This window comes from Anas platyrhynchos, chromosome 16 (assembly GCF_047663525.1).
Source record: "Anas platyrhynchos isolate ZD024472 breed Pekin duck chromosome 16, IASCAAS_PekinDuck_T2T, whole genome shotgun sequence".
Lineage (NCBI taxonomy): Eukaryota > Metazoa > Chordata > Aves > Anseriformes > Anatidae > Anas > Anas platyrhynchos.
The window spans coordinates 10114106-10128217 of NC_092602.1; the positions used below are offsets into that span (position 1 = coordinate 10114106).

At 47.4% G+C, this 14112-nt stretch overlaps 1 protein-coding gene across 2 annotated transcripts in view; it reads left to right on the top strand.

Annotated features, from left to right (window-relative positions):
* The first annotated feature begins 472 nt into the window (after positions 1-472).
* Positions 473-14112, top strand: part of MAPK1 (mitogen-activated protein kinase 1) — a 37223-nt gene continuing 23583 nt past the window's right edge. The window contains exon 1 of one of the 2 annotated variants that reach the window (XM_027469614.3): positions 473-866. In XM_027469614.3, coding sequence (XP_027325415.1) covers positions 724-866 — 143 coding nt within the window. In that variant the 5' untranslated portion in view covers positions 473-723. 2 annotated transcript variants of the gene reach the window in all.

Sequence of the window (14112 nt, forward strand, 5' to 3'; positions counted from 1 at the left end):
CCCGGGGCAAGGCTGCTGGGGGCGAAGCGAGCCGTGAGGCAGCAGACAGGCGGAGGTCGCGGCGCCTTCCCCGCCCTGCACGGGCAGCCGGCAGCAACGAGCGCAGCTCGGTGTGAGCACGGCGCTAAGCAGCGCCTGCACAGCCGCGAACCCAGGGCAGGAGGCGCCGCAGCGAGCTCGGCCCCGCTGCCCCCGGGCCGGGCCGTGCCGGGCTCCATTTCCTGCCCCGCCGCCCCCTCACGCCTCTAATGGCGGCGGGCGGCCCGCAGCGCCGCCGCGCCCACCACGTGACCCGCCCGCCGCGCCCCCTCCCCAGCGGCTGCGGTTACCGCAGTCCCCGGCCCCGCCCCCCCGCCCCGCCCCGCCCCGTCCCCACCCAGCCCCGCCCCCATCGCCTCCAGGCCCCGCCCCCTTTGCTCGAGGCCCCGCCTCCCTCTCCCCCCCCCTCCCCCCCTCCCCCCCCGCCCCGCTCGATGCGCGCGCGCGCGGCCGGCGGCGTCTCCTCAGAGCGGCCGCGGCGGGCACGGCGCTGACGGGGCCCGGGGCCCGGCGGGCGCTGCTGCGGAGCGGGCGACGCCTCTCGTCCTCCCGGCCGCCCTCCGCCTCCTCCCGCGCCTCCTCCCCCGCCGCCTCGCCGCCTGCCGTCCCCCCTCCCGCCTCTCTTCCTCCTCCTCCCGTCCCCCCCCCGCGCCCGGTGCCCGCGGTTCCCGGCGCGGACACAACATGGCGGCGGTGTCGGGGGCCGCGGCCGCGGGCGGCTCCGCCAACGCCGGGGGCCCGGAGATGGTGCGGGGCCAGGTGTTCGACGTGGGGCCGCGCTACACCAACCTCTCCTACATCGGCGAGGGGGCCTACGGCATGGTGTGGTGAGTGCCGGCGGCGCGGCCCGGCCCGGCGGGGCAGCGCCCGAGCCCTCCCCTCCCCTCCCCTCCCTTCCCTTCCCTTCCCTTCGCCTCCTTCCCTTCCCTTCCCTTCCTTTCCGTTCCCTTCCCGTCCCTCGCGGCCCGCCCTGGCTGCGGGGAGCGGCCCCGGGGTAGCCCCGCGGCCCTGCCCCCCCCCCCCCCCCGCCATCGCCCCGCCGCCTCCCCCCCGCTCCCCGCCCGCCTCAGCGCGGCCGGGCCCGGCCCCAGCCCCAGCCCCGCGCTTCGGGGCCCGGCTCCGTGAGGGGCCCGTGGGGTGCTGCTGGGGTCCTGCACCTCGCCGTGTGCCCGCCCCAAAAAAAAGTCTGAGCCCCCCCCCAAAAAAAAATGGGGTCTGGGCGTGCTGCCCCTGTCGGGGCGCGGTGTGAGCTCCGCCCGGGCATTGTGTGCGGGCAGGTGGCACCGCGCCTCGGCCCCGCTGGGCTGCAGGGTGCCGGCAGAGCTGGTGCCGAGTCCCGCTAACGAGCAGCCTTAGGGAGCTAAAGGGGTGAGCTGCCAAATTCCGAAGGACGGCGGTGAGATGGTGGCGGTGGTTTTTTCCTTTTTTTTTTTTTCTTTTTTTTTTTTTTTTTAGTAGCCTAGATGTGCAGGGGTGAGCTGCGATGCTGCTGCAAGATAGCGTATCTACTGACTGGGTGATGCCTGGCGTGCGCGGTGATCTCGCCTCGGGTTCCTCGTTCCGTCCTCCTCAGTAGTTAAAGAAACTTAATTCTGCAGTTACTGGAGGAATTCAGAAAACTTTTTCTGATGTTGCTCTACCAACTTTGTTCCAACACTGCTGCTGTTCTTTCGGCACATTTTTTGAGGTGCTAAATGAGGTTTATGGGCCATGACTTCATGAAAGCTGTATCAGCATTAATTTCTCTCTCTGATGTTTAATCTTTTTGTACACCAGTACACTTCTCAACAAAGGCTCTTCACAGCCTTCAGCTATATGTTGCGGATTTTTATAGCTATAGGTTTTTGTGTATAGTCGCCGAATTGTGCTGGCCTGTTGAGATGAAGTCATCCTGCCTTTCAGAATGGAAGCTTTCATCTAGGCCCGAGCTTAGCTGAGAGATAAGCCTCTGTTAGAAAGTTCTGAGTCGTGGCCTTCACTTTTCTGCTGTGGGAACAACCTCCAAGGTATTAATCAGAAATGCTGTTAACAGGGTAAAAATTATTTTTGGTTTAGTGTTAGAAGTCACAACAACACATCCAGTCCAAAACTTGCGCTGATGAACCTTGTGGTGCAAATGTTGTTATTGTGTGCTTTATCACCCGAGCTAGCACAACTAAGCCAGTGCAGATAACCTCGGCGCTAACTGCGCTGGTTTACACTTGCAGCCTGATTTAGGAAAGTACACGGGAGCTTTCGATATGCGTGCTGTGCACCGTCCCGTTCGTATCAACGGGGTGTTAGAAAGCGGTAACACACAGGCATCATGTGAAAGCTGAAGTATTTCACCACCGATCACAGATTGCAAGAAGCAGCACCACGGCGGTGGATGCCCTTTTTTGGCATCACTATGCTGGTGAGCAGATAGAGGGAAAACAGGGTCACTTTCTTCCCCTCCAAATCATATGTTGCTCTGGTACTGAAACCGTTTTTACTCCCAACCTGCAGAAGGTTATCTGCTATTTAAAAACTTACTCCCATAAATCGTGTCTGCTTTGGATGCTGCATGTAGTTGCTTAAAAAAATACAAATCTCCAGTGTAATTGAAATACACATTTGGCTCCTGCATTTTCTCCTCTTAAGATACTAATTGGAAATACGAAGCTTGTTATGCTGTGCTCTTGATTATTGATCTCTGCCTTGGGTGTGAAATGACAGGGAACAAAGTCTCAGTTTATGCTGTGTACTCGATAAGGAAAGTGTTGGATGCACATGTTCTAGCTAAATGCCATAGCAACTGTAACGTGCTGTAGTGCATAGCACACAAGCAACTATGATTAAGTAGCTTTACTTACAGATCAGCGGGGTATAGCTTGTGCAGATTAATGCTGCCTGTTTCTTACCTTGCTTTGATTGCTAATGCAGTGAGCATCTGCAGAAGCATCTCCCTTTGGGGTGGGGGGTGGTAGAGGGCAAGCTGTCAGGGTGCAGGTGGAGACATTTCCCGCTAGTGTAAAATCCATTTAAATCTGTACACTTAAGTGAAGGACAGCAAAGCAGGCCTTAATGGCTTTCTTTTAGACCTTCAGCTAATGCGTGTGACTGGGGAGATGGGAGATGCTCGTTACTTACAAGTGCATTGTGCTGTAAGGCACAAGGTGGAAAACAAGTGACTTAACTCTTCAAATCCTTCACTCTCTTCCTTGTTTTTCCTAATGTGCATATTTCTGGATTATTGAATTAGGGAGTTTATAGCAAAATAAAAATATTTTAATTGTATTACTGCAAAAAAGGGCAAATGAAGTATTCTTAGGAGGCTGCTGTTACAGTCAGCCTTCCATTTTGATTTTGCAGCACTGAATAATGTTTGACAAATACTGATCAAAACCTAAAATAACAGCACAGGAAACAGGGAAATGTTGACTGAATACACTGCGCACGAGCGTTCTCTTATCTTATTTGAAAACCCGTAAAGGCGTTCAAGGATTTCTCTCCGTTTTCTCTATTGCATCGTCATTTTTAACCTAATTGGGTTTTCAGTTAGAGAATAAATAAAAAGCCTCAACAGAGCAATGTATTTACTGCTGTGCTGTGGTTGCACTGTGTCAGCAGAACAGCATATTACCAGGCAACCCCCCACCTTAGTGTCCTCCAGTGAAACTCTGCCAAAAACGTTCATCCTTTGGTGGAGGCTTGCATCTTACTCAGCACTTTTGCTGCTGGGCGTGAAGTGGTTAATTAGTGCATATCCATGCGAGCATCCCCTTCTGAACTGTTTTTTCGCTTTTGGTGTTTTTGCATGTGGAACTAGGGAATGAGCACAGTGCAAACCAAGCCTCAGCTGAAATCCTCAGCACTTTGTAGGACTGCAGGACATTCTTTGAGCAATTATTTAGTCATACTGTCATGTTTGTTGCTCTAAATTAATTTATCCACATACATGCAAATGTGTTTATTTTTTTCTTCTTTTCTTTTGTTAAGAGTTACTTTCAGGGGTTTTGGTGTGAAGTTCTTGTGACGTTCCCTTTCTTCCAGTGGTAGGGGATTATCGACCTGAGAGTCAGCTAGAAATGACTTTCATACTGAAAGTTTCACAACGCAAATACAAACTGTGAAAGGTTTCTGAAGCTGCCTCTTCCTCCCCATTTTTTTAAAGGAGGCCTGTTAGCAGGCTGTATTTTAAACACATTGAAACAGTGATAAAAATAGGATTGGATTTAGCCTTGTATTTCCAGCATGTATTGTTCTTTGTCTGTTTGGTTGGTGCTGTCTTGGCAAGATGACCACTTGATGGTTTAAAACAAGTCCTTTCTGGAAATAAATGGTTAATGGGAATGCAATAAGGATGTTCTGGTTTATGTTCTGGTTTTTGGAAGCCCTTTTTGTTATCAGGCTTATGTGAGCACAAAGTGTTATCACTGCTGCAAATCCTGTACATAAATAATAAAGGTGAATGCAGACAGAAGAAAATGATCTTGAAGCTCAAATCTTGCCTTTCTCAACCTGACTTTTAATGTGTTGTGAGATGTGTTTAATATTTTCTTTCCAGACTGTCCAAATTAGACGACAAGGTAGCATTTGCCATCCCTGACAGGGTATCATTTGCCATCCCTCTGTGAGGGTCAGATCGGTGATTTAGGGGCGACTGCTTAGTGGCAAGGGGCAGCCTGTAAATTCTTTTTCTGTTTATTAGTCCTTTGATCTGGAGAGGGTACACTGTAATGATGGAGCAAGGATGGCTTTGTGTCCTGTTTATAAGCACTTTCAGGGAGTGCAGGTTGCACATAGGTGTCAATACCTGTTAATTAGCGCGTTCTGGTCTGCTTGATAAGGCAGACAGAGCTGATACAAGTCCGCCAACCCTAATTCATCGTCGTTAGTGCAAGGATCAGAGTAGAGAATTAGGGAATGTAATTAGTGGCTGGTTATCAGCTTGTTCCCTCTGGGGAGAAGGCAGGTAAGCATTTCCCTTCAGTCACCCCAGCCTCCAGCGCTGGCTTAACCCAGAGACAAGGACAAGAAGGAGCATTGGAGCTGCTCTCCTTGCTCGCCCTGGTGGCACCACGGGCAGGCAGCGGGGCCAGGGCAGCAGCTGCTTGTTCTCTGCTCCTATCAGGGCTGTCGGGAAGGTTTATGGTGAGAGGCTGCAACTTCTCCTCTCTGCCCAAAGTAACGGGATACTGGCCTGAGTTGGGGAGTGCAGCTCAGGGACGCTTGCATTTCATAAATGAATTCACGTTTTCTTAACGTGGCGTGGTTCGGCCTGCAGAAGCAGATAACTTGTGGGTTTTTTAGCATGATGTATTAAGGAAATAAGCCGTATGTGTTCGCAGTAGCTGCGTGTGGTTGCGTCAGTCTGTCTCCTGCACCCCTACATGTGGCTCTTCAACCTGGTGCCTGCCATCGAGTCTGACAGATGGTAGAGGTCTTCATCTTTCCAAGATGGAAAGGTTCTTCGTGTTTCTTAAACACTGGTATTTTGCTAGCACTAAGAAATGCTACACGCTGCTCTGCTGGGGAAGAGATGAGGTCAGGAGGTCACACGTGAGAAGAGCCGTGCCAGATGCCCTGGTTTCAGAGATGGGTCTGTTGGTAGCTCTCATGGACAGAAACACGGCCCTGCAGGACAGCGGGGTGGCAGCCTGGTGGAAGGGCTGGTGCTGCCGGCCGAGGTGTGCAGCTCAGCCCAGCTGGAAACCAGTACTTGGCCAAAACAGTGCTTTTTTTTAAATAATGCTTTGTCATAGCTTTCAACTGTGATCTAGAAAGGAAATTAACTGATCAATTTGATGTTTAATAACATTTTGACATCTTGCTGGGGAATAGTTCACAGAATAGTGCAGGTTGGAGGGGACTTAGTGACGTCGTTCAGTTCAACCTCCTGCTTAGAGTGGGGCCGACTTCAGAATCAGCTCAAGCTGTCTGCTCAGTATTTCCAAAATCTCCAGGGATGGGAATTCCGCAGGTTCTCTGGGCAACTCCCCGTGTTTAACCAACTGCTTGGTGAAACTTTTGCCCTTACAAACCTGAGAATTTCCCTTGCTGCACCTTGTGACTGTTCCTGCTTGTCCTCCTTGTCCTTTTTTTACTTTCTAACCTCCGAGAAGACTCTGGATCAGTTTTTCTCTGCAATTTCCCTTTGTGTAGCTTAAGACAGCCCACCACCTTCCCCCCCCTCTTTTTTTTTTGTCTTAAACCCAGTTTCCTCATTTTTCTTTTGTATGTCCTGTCCTTCAGCCCCTTTGCATCCTAATGGTTTTCTGCTGGACTTGCTCCAGTACTGGGGGAGAGTGAAACGCAGTATTGCAGATGTGGCCTCAGCAGCGACCGCGTTCCTTGACCCGACGGCTGCCCGCCCCGCAGCAGCCCCGAACGTGGTTAGCCTTGTGCTGAGCTGGAAGCCCATGCTGCTAACAGATGAAGCTGGACGTTGTCTTGCAAGAAAACTCTTTTACTTGCATTTAAGTGAAGTATTTCAGAAATTCTTCAAATAATATCTGAAAAAAAATGACTGATTTTAATGGTACTGCAGTTTAGATTTACCACGTTGCTCAAATGCAGCACGTGGTGGCACGTGTGTATTTTAGAATTGTTTTCTTAGCGTGTTGCAAAATGAAATTAACACTGCTGGTGAAATGGAGCAACATGTAGTTTGTTTTGGGTGATTTGTCTGTGTAAAAGCTAGATTCCCTTCATTGTTAGGTCAGTTATTAGAGTTTTCTGCTTCTGAACAAATCCCCTTTTCAGAGGGAGCTAAGTTTGGAATCAGCGCATGGTTTGGGTGGGAAGGGACCTTACCGCCCACCTTCCCCAGCCCCCTGCCATGGGCACGCCACCTCCCACCACACCGGGTGTCCCAAAGACCCGTCCAGCCTGGCCTTGGGCTCTTCAGGGATGGGGCAGCCACAGCTTCTCTGGGCAGCCTGGTGCAGAGCCTCACCACCACTGAGTGAACAATTCCTTCCTTAATATCTAACCTAAACCCACCCTCTGCATCTTCGTGGGGCTGGCAGGACGGCTGCAGCAGGAACGCGCCGCTGGGTTTGTGCAGAACCTCCCCGACAGTCCGGCTCTTGGCATGGCTGTATGCATCTCGCCCAGCAGTGCCTGAACTGGGAACAACCCAACTCCTGTTACGGGAAAAGTGGCTTCTCTTGGAAGCTATTCTTTTGTATTTTAACTGAATTTTCATAAGGGTGAAGTACTCGGAGGTGATTAGAATGCAAATGAGAGTTTTTGTTACACGGCAGAAAGTATTCGTCTCTGTTGTGGGTATGTTTTAACTACCAACAACTTGCAATTAGGCTCACAGTTTATAATATGTAATTACTTCATTTTGCAGTTTTCCTTAAAATTAGCAGCTGTCACTGCAGTACCTTCTTGTTTGTTTGGAGGGCGGGTGGTTCCCCTGCCGAGTATCGCCAGTGTGGGCTGAGTAAAACGGGAAGCTGTCCGAGCACCACGGATCGATGCTGCCCAAACTGCCTCCGTCCCGAATTGGCCCAGTGGTGTTGGTATTTGGGTGGTGCAAAGTACCCCAAGCGACATTCAGGCTGACCTTTATATTGGATTTTTTCTGACTGTTTTGTGATTGTGAAATACCTTGGTTTTACTTACAGTATCCAAGACGTCTTCCTGCAGATACACTCAACAAAACACAAAGCAATATGTTTGAGGGGTAAGGGTTTACAGCCTGAATGCTTTTTGAAAAAGATGGGGGAAAAAAAACATGCAAAAAATGCACAGTAAGGTGTGAAGGGAAGTAATTTCTGGTAGTAGTGACATGCACGCTCAGTGCTGGTGGTTTGGTTTTGTTTTGCAAATGGAGACTGAACTAACCATGGTAGGACAGCAAACATGAGCTTGCTTTATTTAGTGCTTTGTGATTCTTTCATTTCTACGGGTTTAGGAAAACGTGTGCTTCTAGGTATGCACGGATGATTTTGAGTGATTTAAAAACAAATAAAAAAAAAAAACAACATTTTTCTTGTTGCTTCTTTCTGGAATGAAGCATTGTGAATTCCTTTCTGAAATCCTATAACATGTGGAATCAAATAAGGTGACTTCTGAAAAATAATTGTGTGAATCTTGCATCATTTTCCCTCTCCTCAAGCTGATTTTAGGGAGAGTGTTTGAGATGTAAGTCAAATTAGAACCTGGTTAGGCAAAAGAGTAAACCCCGTTGGGGAGTTTGTTGCTACTATCACCACTCCCAGCTGCTTGGTAGTGCCCTCCTTCTCCCTAGGAAGGAGGGGAAATATTTTCTGCAAATATTTATAGTGCCTGCTCTGCGCTGCCTTTGTTGTTGTTGTTCTGGAGGCTCTGGCCCTGTTATGTAACTGACCTGTCTTCTCTCCGTGGCTGCTTTTTGCTGCATCTCCCTGAAGCTGTAAGCACGGATGAGGAAGTCGGCGCCTCACTGGCTGGCGTGTGGAGGCTGGGTTTTTATGATAGCCCTGGCTAGAAGCTGAAGCTGTGGTTTCCATGATTGACTTACGCTGATCTACGGCTGTGCTGCTTCTGAAGGGGCAGCCTTTCCTGCCCTGCCGCAGGTCATGGAATTCCTTCCTCCTCCCTTGTGCTGGTGCTTGCGCAGCTGCTGGGAGCAGTGTTCAAAACCTGATTTGGCTAAAAGTTACTTTAAAAACAACACCACCACACACACACACACACACACACACACACACACAAAAGCAGCAAGTTAATGTGACAAATGCAAAGCCACGTGAGTGACAGTGCTGGCACAGGAAGGGAATAGAAATATGCTGGTAGAGGACTGCTTTGCTCTTCCTATTCTTTAGCTGCTTGGCTTTGAGGTGCTTCGGGTCTCTGATTTGGCACAAAGAAAGCTACCGGCCCTACTGAAACAGCAAGAAAGGGGCAGGATTGTCAGGCACGAAGAGAGGAGTGAACTGCAGCGGCTCCTTTTAATTCCCTTTGCCTTTAGGTTATCTGAGATGCTGTCGAGCTCTAACAATTTTACCCAGAACTGATTCCCATGGAAATTGCGTTAACGTTATGTAAGGAGAATATTGGAACTAGGTACAGCAGTCGGGGCTTTCGGGATGGGGGGTTTGTTTCAGGGATAGCCAAAGGGCCTTCCAACAGAACAGTGAGCTTTGTGTAAATGTTAAATTTGGCATAGATGCTATCCAAAGCAATAATTGGTAGCAGAGAACCTTTACATCTAAAATGGGAGGATAAGCAGGAAGGCAAAAAGTAGACAAAATAGCAAGGCGTGTGAGGCTGTTCAGTGCTTCCATTTTCTGAAGACCAACTTGAGCTAAAGTGATATAAAGCAGCGTGGACACACATGGTGATTTGAAGCCTCATGGTACACAGCTAAATGCATAGAAAAATATGCACAGGGAGAAACAGGAAACTGAGAGAAGTGGTGGGTTTCCTGGAGCAGCTAAGATTCATCAGAGCACCATGAAGTTAAATGACTGCTTTAATGAAACAGCACAGACAGAACCTTGGGTGACATACAGCTAATATTTTTCTAATGCTAACGTTAAGGTGTAGTTCTAGAATTGCTGCTCTTCATAGTTCAGCTTAATAGGTGGTAACAAAACACAGATCATCTGGTCTGCCACACCTGGGCTTACGAATTGACTGAGCTTCTGGCTAAAGTAATTTATTGAACAGACTCCATTTTGCAGGACCAGATACTTATTTTTGGGATCCTAGGAGTGAAATAAGGAATTAAGCTATCAAGTCATTATTATGTGCATAGTAAATAGTTTTAAATTATAATGCTTTGAAAGGTTCTGTCAGGTTTTACTTTTCAAATTCTGAAAAATAAATTTGTGCCTTTTTAGCTTAATGGAATTATTTGAATAGATGAATGAAAACAAACCTCTTCCAGGAGGTTACAGAAGTGCCTTAAGCATTTGTGAGGTGAAGGGCAATAACCTGTCCTAGGTCAGAAACTGCCAAAGAGTAAATAAAACCTCTCTGGTGTCATCAGTCACTTCTGTCATGGGCAGGGGTGGGGCGAGTTGGCATAATTGTGCTAGGAACCCCTAATGCTAGGGTTGCTGCTGAAGGATGTAGGGAAGATCGCTGAAAAAGTAGGTGGCAAAGCTGAAGGTAATGCAGTTATAGTGCAATCCAGCCAGCTGCAGAGGTTAACAAAAAGCATGACAGAGCAGTCTGTATTGATTGTGGGCACATCTCGTTATGCACTCGTGCTAAAATAAAGGACTCTCTTAGACATAAGATTCTTCTCCCCCTCTTTGGAATAGACGAGCAGTCAATGTTATGATAGATCTGAGTTAAAGTAGCTTGTTTAGGTTATCCTCTGGAATACAACATAAAAAGTAGAACTTGGCCATTTTGTGATGAACAACGGATAAAAAAGGGATAAGAACATGGATCTATTCATGAGGAGTTTATGAAGTATGACCTTGTGTTGCAAAGGAGTCGTGCTAAAAGACTTAGATTTGTATTTTCTTAGCCCCAAGACAATAATCTATCCAGTGGCACTAGAATCCAGACAGATCAAAAGATGAGAAAACAAATTTTCCAGTAGTATGGCATTAGGAATGTCCAGGTAAGGCTGAGCTAACACCAGTGGAAGTTGGGTCACATTTACTAAATAGTTCTTGTAGTGTTCTCTTGGTGCACAGTCTTCCTGTTCTGCCTTGTTTTGTACCATGCGATGTGAGAAAATGGGGAAAAATAGATGGTGACTTCCAGTGCCTGCTGACGGCTGTATGCTACAGCAGTGCGTGTTCTTTGGCTTTTCTTTCCTTGACAAAAAGATGACTTAAGATAAATCTGAGGTCATCCTGTAATTCATTACTTGAGGTAATTTGCCGACACTATAGATGGTGGAGAACTCGGCGATCAGGTACTTGTATAGCTGCATTTAGGAGGACCCACTGTACGTTTCTTCTGGCTTACTCTTGAAAACTGTGTGTCTATTTCATGCTGGTACAAGGGGTGAGAAAAGGTCTGTTTCTTAATCACTCAAATTTATGGCAATTCAGTGTATAATTCTTGTACCCAAACTTACTCTGAAGTAGCTCAGTTCTGAATTCAAGTTTCTGGCATCTTCTTTCCGTATAGGCTGCTAGTGCTTGTGGGAGTTTCACAAAGACTGAGGAGACAGGTACAGCTGTTTTTTCATAATCAATGGGGGGTGCCTGTAGCATGCTGACAGATAATTCAGAAGTGCTGAATTCCAGCATATTTGACTTTTTTTTTTTTTCCCCCTCAGTATAGCATGAGAAAGTATGGGGTGCTTGTGTTCTTAAAGTTGTGTAATCTTTTTGTAGTTCGAAAAGCAGCTAGAGTGTCAAAGCTGGGATTTTTTTTTCCCCCAAGAATTTGATATTTAAGTAGTTCTCCATTTTCATGGCTCTGTTAAATTTCCTCCATGATAGGAATTAAGAGTCTGTCAAACAAAATCTTTAATGGAAGAAGGTAGAAGTATGCTGAGATACCCTTGTTGCTGTAGTTCATCAGACTGATGCGTGGTGCAGAAGGAAAAAGTACTCTTTCCTCCCACCTTCATAGGAGAGGGATAATGACTCAAAATTAAAGTGGTTAATTCTGATAATGAGACATTTTATTTTTACTGTACCTTTAAACATTCAAGATATATCACTGTCCATATTTCCTGTGAGAATTGGTGGGAATTCTTAAGATGAATCTTAAGATAAAATTAAGGGAATTCTTAAGACAGAATCTGCAGAAACAGTTTTGAATCCTGGGTTCACTGAGTATCACCCGTTTTTTATGTAATGGGAAATAATTATACTTCTTGAATTCACAACTGAGAAGCCTGGGAAGCGCTGCATTATTAAGGTCATCTTTTAGAGAAAGCTAATAACTGAAGTGAAAACTCTGAGGATAACTTGGTTGTCTTTTCGTAGCCTGGGGTGTGCTGGAAGAAGGCAAATACACCTTGATGTACACGTGCATGTTTCTTTTAAAAGCAAGTGATGATTCTGTAAGGTAGTACTAAAAAAAGTTTTAATGAGAAACATGCTTATTTATTTTCAAAAATATTATGAATAAGTGGAACAAAGTGTCAAAGACATCTCTTTAACCCTGGGTGTTTACAGTTGGGGACAAGAAGTGTATTCAGTGTTATAAAAATGACACATGCCTGGATGTCTGGAAACTTGGCTGCTTTTATCCTATTTCTAGTCTTTGCTTTTGGATAAAGAATAACGTACTGTGGCTGCTCCATGTATTTTTTCATCTGAAATAAGAAACTAATTATTCTGAAGAATCTGATTGTTTACAACAAAAAACAAGCACAGAGCACCCAACCTGACAGCCCCCTCCAGAAATCTACACCTCGTAACGCTGCCTTCCCTTGCCCTAGGAATCGTGGTGAGCAGCCTGTTACGGTACTGTTGGTTCTCTACATCACAATATGGTGTTATTTTTCTCACAGCAGTCTTAAAAATAAGTTTAAGCTATTTGCATTGTAACTTGATAAATGTCAGCATGTTGTGGAAATATCTGCGATTGAGCTAAATGTAGACCGAATGAGAAGACTGAAGATCTTCACAGAGCAGTTTGGGAATTATTTTTTTATTCCTTCCCTCTCCTCGCTGCAAGCTACAGAATTCAGTATTTCAGAACGGTTCCTATCCCTGGGCATGCCCTTGGAATCTTGTTTCCACAGCAACACAAAGCTACTGATAAAACATCCTTTTTAAACTTCAAATCGGCCTTTTATTTAGGGCTGTAATTAGGGCGTTTGCCGGTAGCATTGTGTGCATACGAACACAGAGCTGAGAGCAGCCTGCAGAACAGCCATAGGTGAACAAGCCTGGAAGTGCTGGAGGAGTAACCCTGGACGGGGTAAGCCTTCGGGCGGCATGGCAGGGATGTGTAATGAGGATGGAGGGAGCTGACGGAGTAGGCAGTTGTTTTCCAATGCTTGTGTGAAGAAACAGCCCTCTGTGGGATGCAGCTATTGCCAGGAGCTGGCTGCTTTCCTCCCGGCAGCTGCAGCATGCTCTCACTTGTTCCAGCGCTGCTCCGAAACGAGGCACGTGAAGGATAGAAATGGATGGGAGGATACGCAGCAGCCAGTGCGGGTGCAAGGAGCTCGGCTTTGGCACTTGGCCTGTTCTGCCTGGTGAAAAGCTCTCCTCCCTTGAGAAGGAGCTAACGGGAGAGGGGCTGCGTGGCAGCCCTTGGTCTCGGCCTTCGCTTTGCCGCTCCCTGCCAGCGCCCCGGCTGCGGCCGCGCACGCCCAGGCCGTGCCTTTTGGAGGCTGCTCCGCCCTGGGCTCTGCGAGCAGGAAGCCGGAGTCCAAGTCGTAAAGCGATAAGTCGCTGGTGTTCACCCCGGGTGGCACGGCTTCCTGGCTTATACGTGCGCATCGTCCGGGCTGTACAGCTGCGCAAGATGAGTCAAAACTTCATTACGTATTTGCCAGATGCTTCTTACCAAGCACTAGGGCTTGTGTTGAGTTTTATAGGGTTTCTTATAAAAGTATTTAGATACTGGTGCGTTACTAAGGGTTGTCAACAGGGTAGTAGCCAGAGCTTGAAACAGTAATAATGTGTATGCTAGAGTTGGGCAGTTGCAAAATCTGTATTTAAATTTATCACGTTACAGAGAAATAGCATCCACAGCTGTGGTTGCATCAGCTGGTGAAGCTGCACAGCACAGGGGGGATAAATCCTTCTTTTTGGATAGGTAGTGTTAGTAACTAGATTCAGTATCATGTGAATAACCCAGGGACTGCTGAAGTCCCATGTGCAGTGACTGGTACATGTTGTGAAGGATTATAAACCGAAAGCTGTACAGCAGCACTTGGAAAGTTGTTAGCATGTGAACTGTTATTTTCACTTTACAGATCATCTCTGGAGAAAACTCTTGGTAACAGAAGGTTCTTGTCTTTCGAAGGCAGTGCCATTTAACTGTTTCAATAAAAATATAAACACTTGTGAGGTTCAGTAGAAGCTGAATGTTTACACAGCTAGGTTAGGCTGTGCACACTGGAACAGCACTTCCAGAATGCAGATGATCTAAATTTAGGACGTGCTTGGATGGGATGTGTATGTGAAGCTACTCCTTTTTGGACTGTAGGGGGAGCTCAGGCGATTATTTGTCATAAAA